General features: G+C 40.0%; 1 protein-coding gene across 5 annotated transcripts in view; it reads right to left on the reverse strand.

Moving 5' to 3' along the window:
* CNKSR2 (connector enhancer of kinase suppressor of Ras 2) overlaps positions 1-12,313 on the reverse strand; it is a 298,892-nt gene that overhangs the window by 159,792 nt on the left and 126,787 nt on the right. For all 5 annotated transcript variants that reach the window (XM_082220567.1, XM_082220568.1, XM_082220569.1 and 2 more), the window contains exons 5-6: positions 3,151-3,353; positions 49-136 (exon numbers count right to left, since the gene is read on the reverse strand). In XM_082220567.1, coding sequence (XP_082076693.1) covers positions 49-136; positions 3,151-3,353 — 291 coding nt within the window. The remainder of the gene's footprint in view (positions 1-48; positions 137-3,150; positions 3,354-12,313) is intronic.

Below are 12,313 nucleotides of genomic sequence, written 5' to 3' on the forward strand. Positions count from 1 at the left end.
TGCTTCTTTTAAAATAAAACTAAACAAGATATGAAGGTGACCTCATACCTGCTGTACAATAGTTGTTAATTCAAGACAGAGCTGTATGACATTGTTCCTTGTTACAGAATAATCTGTCACAGCAGCAAAAGGTGATCTGAAAAAATGAAAAGTTTAATAAAATGAAATCATGGTTTCTCTTTAAGTACTAAGTATACACAGACGACTTCAACAATAGCATTTATGAAAAACAAATATGCTACAGTTATATACAATACACCAGGCGTAGGGAAACTCAGCCCTCCAAATGTTTTGAGACCACAATTCCCATCATCCCTGACCACTGGTCCTGTTAGCTAGGGATGATGGGAGTTGTAGTCCCAAAACACCTGGAGGGCCAAGTTTCCCTATGCCTTTAATACACTGCTTTGCAAGCAGTTACAGTACAAGATCATTACATGTAGCCATTGCTGAAACTTATTCCTTTGAAGTGTTTTATGTTCATAGAGTTCTATGACATTTTGAATTGTCAGAACTTAATAAGAGTATTATCATCCTATGGCTTTTGAAGTTTTCCAAATGGATAAAAAATGGCTATCTACAATATTTCTGTCTTTTGGAGAACATTGAAAGAGAAAAAATATCTTCTACCCTGAAGCTGCAACTAAATTTGAAGGGAGAAGATTAACCATACCCTCCAACCACTCGGCAAAACTGGTTAATAACCAGAAAAGAAGAAACGCGTTGGTCCCCAAAGAGAACAAAATACAAGATAAATTTATATAAATGTTGTATATAATTATTTGTGTAGATGCAAATTCCTCTCATGCCATTCTTTGCTACTCTAATACAACATTATTTACATCCCAAGGCAGGAATGTTGCACCATTTATTGAACTGATTTAGGCTGCACTATGAAATACAGCACTATGATTGACCTTAAATGAAAGAAATGCTTTTTTCTTCATATAAAGGGACATTGGAAATTTTAATTACACAACTCCTACTAAGAGTGAATCTTTCTGCTTATGATCCTTGAACCTGAGGGACTCATTTGTTATTTTTTACTTCTACTACCCATATAAAAATCAGATGTGTACATGTGATAACCCTATCCCTCCCCCTCTGTAGTACCCCTTTTGATTAAGTTTACAAACACTGACTTCTCAAGGCCACCCAGCAAACTTTGTGACTGAGTAGAGATTTTCCTTTAGGTTTCCCAGCCCAAGTTACACCTGTAACTGGAACCTGCTGCATACTAATGCAGTGCCCAACGTTCCTCTCCACTGTTGCAATCAGTCAGGTATGCCCACCTCTGTGGTGCCCCATTACATTATCCTACATTTCTTCCCCCACCCCCAAACTAACATATAGCATTTCAAGGTCACTCAGCACATTCATTGGCTTGTTCTGGGGGGTGTTCAAAAGCCTTTTTGTACTTCTGCAAAACCTCTTTTGAAAACAGAGAGAAGGAGAGAGAAAATGAACATGAATATTTTAGCATGGGCACAATATTAACCACAACACATGCCAGAAACGTAGCACATTTCCCAACCATCATCAGTTATGTCTCCTCCTGGATTTTTCTACAGCACTAACAACAAGTCTACCCCATTCTGACTTGTAACTTCCATTCAAAGCACTTTAATCTTCACCATTATCTATATTATAAACTACCACAGTTGTTTGCCTTTTGAGCTTTTTAGCATGCTCTACTAGAATAAGGGGAAATGGGAAAAAAGATCTATCTCAGACAATCAGGTAAACAGTGTTTGGTTCTGGGGCTCTCATGAGTACTTTTCTATAAAATGACACAGCAGAGGATAGCTACAAAAAGAATCATGTGGAGTGAAATTCTAAGCCAGATTATTTAAAACCCTTTCATACATGACTTCCAAACTACAAAGAATTGTATATTAAGACTTTCAAGACTCCATCTCAATGATATTTTTTAAAAGACATTTCTTTGAAATGCTTCTGGTCCTATACTTCAGGTTACATGGTTCTCTTCTCACCCTTTAAATTTGTTTCAGATGGAAAGATGAAGCATTTGTAAAAATATTCTCCTGCCATCTCCCCTCACTTGTATTCAACACTAAAAGAATGGAAAGATGGAAAAAATAACAGAAATCTCAGAGGAAACTAGTGAGTTGAAGGAAGGGCGAGGTGTAATGCTGCTGCCAAATGGAGCAGATTTAAATACTGCACTGAAATGGCTGTTTCAACAGGTGGACCAGGAAAGAGTGAAGTGGTCCTAAAGAAAGCAAGTAAAAAAAAAGAGAAGCTTATAAATATTCATCTCATTCTTAACATACTCCATAGTGCATTAGCTTTGGAGGCTTTAAGGTTTTAGATTGGGGGAAGCATGAAGACAAAAATGAGACCACTGAAGCCAATTATGCAAAAAGAAAGCAGTATTACTTGGCATGAGAAGGAGGAAAGAACAGGATATATAAGAACAGTTAGCAACCACAGCTTCTAAAACAACTTTCTTCCACAATAGTAGGTACACAAGATGGATAACTTTACTGTCCATGGTAAATCACTTTCATTTTTGCCCTTTGATATCTTGTTAAAATGTTGTTATTTTGAGTTTCTTGCATTGTTGTATTTTAAGATTCATATACATGATTAGTAAGGTACCATGCAGTGCACAACCTACTATTCCAAACACTGCAGCTGTTAAACTACAGTATTGGGCTCCTGATAGATCAAATATCCTATTATCTTCTGAAAAACTGCAGGGTATTGAAGAGTAAATTGATACAGCATATAGCTGTAGTCTAGACTAAGATACACGTTTCAGTGAAATAAAAATACAAATGTTTCAATGAAACAAATAATAAGAAACGAAGTACCAAGAATTGTCATTATTCTGCTCCTTCCTAATGGGTGAAGACATATATTCCAAATATGGCAGAAGTTGTTTCAACATACTTTCTTTGCATTCTGAGGATTTGTCTTCAGGAGAGAAAACTTGTGTTCAGACAGTTTCTACCACACTTGCAGATCCAGACCGAATACTGTGATAGTTCCTCTTTTTTTAAAGCAGGTAACTTCAACTTGCAGATATAACTTTATAATATAGAGTTAGAACTCTATAAACAGCATATGAACATGTAGGTGAATATGCATGACTAAAATGGTCATACACGAAAGTCCTGAAATTACCTGTCTAGCCAAGCCAAGAGACTTTTTGCTGCTCCAATCAGATCCACCACTGAGGTAAGGAAATCATTTGGTAATTTTCTGCTGGTTCTGCCATCATAGTGACCACTTCTCCTTCTTCCCGTGATAAAGTTCTGAAGGTTTTTGGCAGATGCATTTAGCTTGTGAGAAAGTGTCTTTAGGTTTTCAGTTTCCAGTCCATAGTTCTGCATTTAAAAGAAATTGGGAAAACAGTTAGTTCTTCATCTTTATAGAAAGCACTAAAAAACCCCAAGGATGGTTAAAATCTAAGCATACATGGCAAACTGCTTTAAAAAGTCCTTGCATACTTTGTTTCCAAAAAATATTGACACAGACTTGGGCAAAAGTCTATATAATCTTTATCTAGGGAAACAAACAAGTGTACTTTTCTGATATCCTGTAAAGCAATTTTAAGCCTTTAATCAATTTAACCTCTCTGTAGACCCACTTTCATCTGTGTGACGTAAGAACTGAACTACTCTGTCAATATAGGAAACTGAATCTTGAATCTCATGTAGACTAAACTATATCTATTAAATGCAGAAGAGGTGGCTCTCTTCTTGCCAGGGGCTAACATTTTTTATGTCCTCCAAGCCTGAAGCCAAAAGCCACATATTTACAGCAACAGGTATGGCCATACTCATTTATAGCCAACATATTCATGTTGTATAACCATGTGGGTTGCAGATGATGCAGTACTGTCTTACCTCTTGCCTTCCTTTGAGTAGCTTTTATCAATGTGTGGATATTTCTAGGAAAAGCTTCCAATATGCTGTGAAGCTTATCCTTAAAATGTACTTAGTTAAGAAAACCAACTTTTAAAAAACTCCCCCCCCTATTGTTACATAATACCTACCTACACTAAACCATCTTAATCCAGATGTAACTGTGGCTTGCACTGTGCACATATGAGCTAGCTCATTTGTTTGAATAGATGGTTTTACTAAATGGAGCACAATCCAAAGTAGACACTCCTCAGATGTGTGGAACAACCCTTACGAACAATAATTTTCATGGGTGGCATTCAATTAAGTTTCACTCACAGCCGATCCGTTTAAATTTATGAAAATGACTAAGTTAGATCCACTGATTTCAACAGGCCTACTCTGAGTAAGACTTAGTTAAATCCCACCTCACGTGTGTTATGCTTTGCAGAATTTTAAATTGTGGTTTTGCCTTATTTGATTTACGGTACTTTAAATATTTCTTTGACAAATTACAATACAGGTGGCATTTTAAGAAAAAAAGTTAATGCTTGCAACAAAATGCTGAGTTGGAACACTGGTGCTCAACTGGGCTCTGAACCATTACCTCTTTTGCACAAGGACACCCCCCCCCAGCATGTACACAGCTCATTTTTAAACTAAGGAAGGGAAAATGGGATTGCCGAATTATTTAAACATACACTATAAAAGGAACATATTTTTGTAAGTACAAATTTATTGGCTATAATATATGATAGCAATTATTATCCACAAAACTTGCTATTCGACTCTAAGAAAATGAAAGTTAAGGATGCCAAAAAATGGCAGAAGAATTGTGTCTCTCTGGGAGTATGTCTTCATTATATGTGCTCACAATTTATTCCGATTAACCTGGCAAAAGGGAGTCTAGGCTATAGCTATTATGAACAAAAAGCAGCCCTGCTGGATCAGTGGACCCATCTAGTCCAATGTCCACTTCTCACAGAGACCAAACATATGCTTCTGAGGAAACCCACAAGCAAGCTTTGAGCAAAACAACACCTTTCCCATCAGTAGGACCTTTAGCAGCTGGTATTCAGAGGCACAGTGGAGGTAAATAGTAGAGGTAAAACAAACCCATCAGGGCTAGGAACCATTTATTGCCTTATTAATCCCCGAAATAAACCTTGTGTCACTTCTGCCCCCACTACCCTGTGTTATTAGTTACAGTAACTTTAGGAGAAATACAGACTGCTCAAAAGAATGATAACACCTCACATCTAGCAAGTTTTGGCGGGGTGGTGGTGGTGGCTATCTTTAGGCACATCTGGCTTATCAATTTGATAGAATGGTTGAGTTTCCTGCCTAAGCCTTTCACAGTCCTCAGTAGATGTGCAGGGACCCATAAATTAGTTTGGGCATGCACAAATTTCTGCTGTGAAATGGGGACACAAGAAAAACAGTGGGGAAGACTTCTGCTGTTTCTTTCTCCAGACTTCAGCACAAGTGAGAGCTCAGATCAGGCAATATGTGTTGCTGAGCCTTGTTTTTGATTAAAAACCTGAGAAACCTACCCTTGGGCAAGATGGCAAGTGGATGACTGAACATGTGAGAATTTTTTTTAAAAATAAATCATTTAATGTGTCAACATGAATAGAAGTTATTAATACTGCAGTTGTTGTATAAGGGATTGTTATTATGACCGGAAAGTAATGGAAATTAATAAGATTCTGGAATGCAGAAATGAAACAAATAATCAAGCCATCAATTCAAGCACGCAGGGGGCCACCTTATCTAAATTATATAATTTAGTACTTGGACAATTGGTATTAATAATTGTATTATAAATTGGTATTGCTATAATGAGACTATTATTGGATTGTAATTGAAAACTAATAAAAATTATTATCAGATTATGTGAGAAAAAATAAGAAGCCTTTAAATAATCTATAGCAATAAAGTGTCTCCATCTTATCATTCCACTTTATGCCACATAATGTATTGTTATGCTAGGTCTCTTTACCAAGGTAACTATGCCTTTAAAATAGCAAATCACTTTATAAAATAACAACAACAATATAAAAATAATAATATAAAAATAATTTATTATTTATACCCCGCCCATCCGGCTTGGTTTCACAAGCCACTCTGCGCAGCTCCCAACAGATTAAAAACAGAATAAAACATCAAACATTAAAAACTGCCTTCAGGTGTCTTCTAAAAGTCTAGCTGTATATCTCTTTGACATCTGATGGGAGAGCATTCCACAGTGCGGGTGCCACTACCAAGAAAGCCGTCTGCCTGGTTCTCTGTAACTTCATTTCTTGCAGGGAGGGAACCACCAGAAGGCCCTCAGAGCTATATTTCAGTGTCCAGCCTGAACACCAGGGTGGAGACGCTCCTTCAGGTATACAGGACCGAGGCCATTTAGGGCTTTAAAGGTCAGCACCAACACTTTGAATTGTGCTTGGAAATGTATTGGAAGCCAGGTCCATTAATTGGGAGCGAAATCATAACTATCCAATGGTTGCCAGGCCCATTAATTACCAGAGTCAATTAAAATTCGCTCTGAGTAAAAACAGTTTGAACTGTTTATATACCACCTTTAATCCTATTACATACATATATAATTTTATTTGTATGCCACCTTTCCACAGTTCAAACCATGCTCAAAGCAGCTTACAACATGAAAAGAATTAACTACAACATAACAAATGTTATCATAAGCAATAAATAAAACATTAAAAATCCGCAACCAATTTTAAAATAAAGCACAACATGATCTAAAATAAAGATTAAAAGAACAAACAGCAACAAAAAGAGCAAAAGGTGAAATATAATTAAAATTGTAATCACTAATCCATCTGTTAACTATTATAAAGGACACGGCCATGTTTCCCCATGCATTACATGCACAACCAATTCAGAACCCGGGCAGTCTAAGTAGGCAGCAGCTGAATGGCAATAGACGGCTCCACAACTGGAGTGCTATTGCCAATGAAATAGACTCTCCTCCCCATAGGATGGCTGGGCTTGTTGGAGAATGAGTCAAATCAAGCTCAATGCTGAAGTGGGGATGAGTGTGAATGTGAGAGACAAAGACAGGCAAAGAGAACGTGTGCTATGGGGTTTCTTTGTGTGTGAGAGAAAGGGATGGGAGAGAACATAGTCTTATATGGAATTAGACCACTGTTCTATCTAGCTCAGTGTTTTCTATGTTGACTAGCATCAGCTCTCCAGGATTTGAGGCACAGGACATTTCTAAGCCCAACCTGGAGATGCCAGAGACTTTTCGCATGAAAGATAGATGCTCTACCACTGAGCTACAGCCGTTCCCCCTCCCTGGAGCATGTACTGTAAGTGTTGCATGTTTGAATGCATATCTGCTAGCAGTGCATTCAGTGCATGCCAGTGACAGTGGGTTCAGGGTAGACACACTAATTTTGGCAGTGCTCACTTTCACTTGGTCACTACCATGCAGCTCTCAGAGGGTTGGCAAACAGCAAATGCAGCCCTCGAGTCAAAAAAGGTTAGCCACCCCTGCCCTAGGCCTTCGTTGAATGCTTTCACAGTCACATCATGCTGCTGAAGCAGACTTTTCTCCACAAAAGTTCATGCCAAAATTTATACATAAGTAAGATTCCATAGTGCTCTTGGAATTTTGCTATAACAAATTAACATGGCCACTCTGAATTGGCATTCTTATGTGGAAACCTTTCAAAGAGGCTTCTTAGAGGTTAGCAATGTGGCACTACTCCAGCTGTGTATGACAAATCTTTCTTTTAAGAAAAGACTATTGATCCTATTCCCTGGTGCAGTTCCTTCCAAACCCTTTTTCTTATTGTCCAGACCACCAGTGACCGGAATACAGTCTTCACTTATTTAGAAAAGGTATAACTGCCCTCTTAGCTTGGGGCTTTATCTTCAACGTAGAATGTAATAAAACTGTTATGTTCAGGATCCAAAACATGTCATGGCAATCAAGTCTAAGGTTCTTCAAGAAATCTCCTCACATATGCATATACTTATACATATAATCTGAGGAAAAGCTAGAAACAGAAGCTTTAGTAGTATTACAAACAGAAAAACATGATGCAACTAAGGTTTGATTTCTCTCTTTATAGTGTGGATGCATGCTTATAAAAATGTGACCAACAAATTTGAAATGTAAGCTCTTATGTAAGCAATTGCACATCATCTTTCACAAGTGCAAGAAACCAAACGGATTCAGCTGTTGAACAAGTGGGCTAGCAAAACTAGTCATCACCTGCTGCATCATTCATTTTTTAACCTATGATATATATTCTGGTCTGCATTCTGCTAAGGATACATAGATTCACTGAATAAAATACTGACTAGAAACTAAAGGCTATGTTCCAAATCAGTAAGCAGGCATATTATTACTACTGTCACTTCTGTTTTTTTCTGTATTAAAAGCTCAAGCTCTGTACAATGTTGTCAGATCCTTAAAGGTATGAATGCAGTTTCTATCCACAGTGTTTGTTCAAGTGAACAAATACATGTTCATGTTCACGTGTGGCTTTTAAAATAATTAAAACAGAAAGGTGATCATGTGGCTACTTTACTTAATTCTTTCCACAATCTATGGAATGGACTGCAATACCAATTTATCCAACTTCTGTAGATCTCCTATAAAATTAATATCTTTTTTACTAAATTCTCAGGCAACTGTGAAACTATCTATTTTTGAGATCAGAATAATTCTTTTACTTTCGTGCAGGTATAACATTGAGGCAAATGTGAAAAGGCAATGTGACATTTTGTAAGTATAATATGCATGTTGCTTTTACTAAAAGTACAAAGGATGAGAATAGATTTTTAAAGAACAATAGTTTTTATTATAAACATCTAAGAAGCAAAGCAACAGCAGGGAGTAGGACTCAGGAAGCCTAATATATAAAATCTACAGAAGCAATTAGCTGAGTGCTGCTGCTATTTCTGCTCTTATAATAGAAGGAGAGAAAGTTAAAAATCCAAGAGCTGTGAAGCTAGGGTGTTATGAAGGCCAGATTTTTCTTAATATCCAAGTTTAACAGTGTCACTTAAATGAAGATAGCTTTTTCTGAAGAGCGCTTGAAGTTCCACATGCAAAAAACATAATGTGCCTGCCTATCAGTGCCTTCTATCACTGTGCCATTGAGAGCGTGCTCACTTATGGCTTATGTGTGTGGTACGGAAGCTGTACTACCCAGGACAGGATGGGGTTGTGCAGGGTTGTTAAGGCAGCAGAGAGCATTGTTGGCTGCCCACTCTCCACCTTAGAGCAGATTTATGCCACAAGGTGCCATAGGAAGGCACTGGACATAGTAAAAGATCCATCGCATCCTGGTCACTGTCTCTTCGAGCTCTTGCCGTCGGGACAGAGATACAGGACGATGAAGACAAGAACGAGCCGTCTTAAGAACAGCTTCTTCTCCAGAGCGATCTCGGCCCTGAATGGGAAGCCCAGACTTTGAAAGTTATCTAATCTCCCTTGCTGTATTATACTGTATTGTTTAATTAGTGTTTTTATGGAGCAGTCAAGTAATTTCGTTGTCCCCGAAGGGGGCAATGACAATAAAGATATTATTATTATTATTATTATTATTATTATTATTATTATTATTAAAGTCTTGCATGTGTGATACAGTTATAAATCAACAATTTAGAATAATATTTACAAATTAAATCTATTTTTCAACACAACTCCAGCACAAAAGGAAAACAGAAGGAAGTTCTAGTGGAACAAGAGAATCAGCATTATTTTATTCTTTTTCATTTATTAATAAATACAGTCGTACCTTGGATCTTGAATGCCTTGGCTCCTGAATGATCAAAACCCGGAAGTGATTGTTCCGGTTTCTGAATGATTTTCGGAAGCCGAACGTCCGGCGAAGCTTCCGCAGCTTCAGATTGGCTGCAGGAGCTTCCTGCTGCCAATCAGAAACCGCATTTTGGTTTCTGAACATTTTGGAAGTTGAACAGACTTCTGGAACGGATTCTGTTTGACTTCCAAGGTACAACTGTAAATGTGTACTCAGTCTTACGTCTGGGTTTTTTAAGGAGGAGGAGTACCTCTGCTGGGGGACATGTCGTGTACCTTCTTGCTTATTTTGTCCACCTTTGGTTCTCACCTGCACTCAGCACTCACCTGTGGCTCCCATAACCTGTAACCATGTGACAGCAGCGACACCCCAGGAATAGCTTTGACTGGCCGGCTAAACCAGGTGAGGGTAGTCAATGGGTCTCAAACCCTCAATGAGTTAGGGATTTCCCCTGCAGGTGAAGACAGGCTCCAGCGGATTGAGTGACAAGACCAGTAGTGGGTCCAACAGTTAATAAGGTGGTTTCTGCATATGCTGTAGGTGGGGTTCATCAACCTGAAAAGATAGCTCATCTAGAAGAAAAACTCTGACCCTAAACCTCCACTGATTTGCAGGATATCTTCAGGAGAAGAAAAGGCTAAGTACTAAACCCTACACAAATATGGAGTGGAGTCCCTAAGACAGTTGGATGGCACCTTGTATGCTTTCTTCTGGCAACTCTTACAGCCAAGCTGGTGCCAAACATATTGCTCTGCTTTCCTTTGGACCACACCAGCAAGGCTGAGCGGGGGAGATTTTGTCACTGGGGAGGACATTTGGTGCTGCTAATGCAGAATACTTCACCCCCATAAGGCACACTCCATTGTCTCTTGAGACAGATGAGTGCCAACAACAACAACCCAGCCTTTCAGGGGGAAAACCTCCCAAGGTGGCCAGATTTTTGTTACTTTTTGCTCCATAGTCCATAAAAAGGACCTCTGACAAAGACTCTCCTCCTGCAAGAGAGGGGAGTGGTTGCGGTCGGGATCCGGACCACGCCTCAAGCAGGGGGCATTTGCCCCCTGCCTCCCCTCACCTGGCTGGCGCCCATGGGCAGGCACCCAACCAGGTGCCTGCGAGGGGGCGTGTTTAGCAGCTTAAATTGCTGCGGCGCCATCTTCCCGTCCTCACTCATCGTCGTCCTGTCGTGAGTTACCCACCCTCCACTCCCTTAGAGTTCAGGGTCTCAGTCTTCTTTTGGCCTTGCTATGGACCTTAGGTTGGTCACCCTGGTTGTCCGGGGGGCCTAGTAGGAATTTTTCCATTTGGCATTAGGCTTTTTGGTTTTTTCGCCTACCTCGTAGCAATCGTCACAACTTTCATGGTATTGGTGGGTAGGTTAGGCATTGGAATAATGTGTTGTGGTGTGTCAAAGGGCTAGGTGTGGCCATCGCCTACGCCTTCAATTTTTGGGTATTCCGTTAAAAGGAATCTGGCGGTTGTTTATTCTGTCCGATGCCTGAGTGGTGGGAGGCCATGGCACGACCCTAGGTGACATCAGGGGAGAGCTTATAGTTGGATTAGCATCAACAGGATCCACCTACTGGTGAATAAACCCCCCTTGTTTTAGACTCACCCCTCTCTGAGGGGGTGGAGTCAGCTGACGTAATCCAATGCCTAAGCCAATACCTTTTCACTTGCTGTAATCAATAAAGTTGTGGCCCTTTCTTGCCCATTAACCTTATATCTCGTGTCCTGTGTTTTCATTCCACTATGCGGGGACCGGGTCCTCGAACCGCAATTAAGTCAAGTTGCGAACCACTCTGGGGTTGTGGCGCTCACCTTGCTTTAAAGGCCGAGGGAGCCAGCGTTTGTCCGCTTCTGTAGACAGTTTTTCTGGGTCATGTGGCCAGCATGACTAAGCGGCTTCTGGCGAAACCAGAGCAGCGCACGGCAACACTGTTTACCTTTCCAGCAGAGCGTTACCAATTTATCTACTTGCACTGTGTGCTTTTGAACTGCTAGGTTGGCAGGAGCTGTGACCGAACAATGGGAGCTCACTCCATTGCAGGGATTCAAACCACCGACCTTTTAATTGGCAAGCCCAAGAGGCACAGTGGTTTAACCCACAGCACCACCCCCGTTCTGCTCCATATTCCATACTCCTCTCCTATTCTTTGCATAATTGTAACAAACTCTTAAGTCCCTTGAATTTATTACCTACTAATTAGACCTCAAATGCAACCAGGGCCATCTTAAGCATATGCGGCGCCAGGGTGCAAAAATCCACCCGGCACACACACACACCCCAGGTTGCCCAGAGTTGTCGACCTTGTTGACCTTTGCTCAGGAAAAGAAAGCAGGAAACATAAGGAGCCCAGCCCAACAAACCAGCCTGAGGCATCAACGTTGGGCGCCTTGTGGTGTAAGCAGCATGTGCTGGGTGGGCCTCTCCATGACCCTACACCAATCCCAGGCATGCCCTCAGCACCTCGCTCGCCCGCAGCAGAACAGTTCCCATATCTTGTCTTTCCGCCTCCTCACCCCTTACCTCTCCCTTTTAATTTTAACCAGGTATTCAAATACATAATTTGTTTTTAACTGCAGGCTCAGTTCAAAAACATGTGAAGTAATTGATAGACTCTGGGTACTAGTAAA

The sequence above is a fragment of the Podarcis vaucheri genome, assembly GCF_965113315.1.
Source record: "Podarcis vaucheri genome assembly, chromosome: 4".
Taxonomy (NCBI): domain Eukaryota; kingdom Metazoa; phylum Chordata; class Lepidosauria; order Squamata; family Lacertidae; genus Podarcis; species Podarcis vaucheri.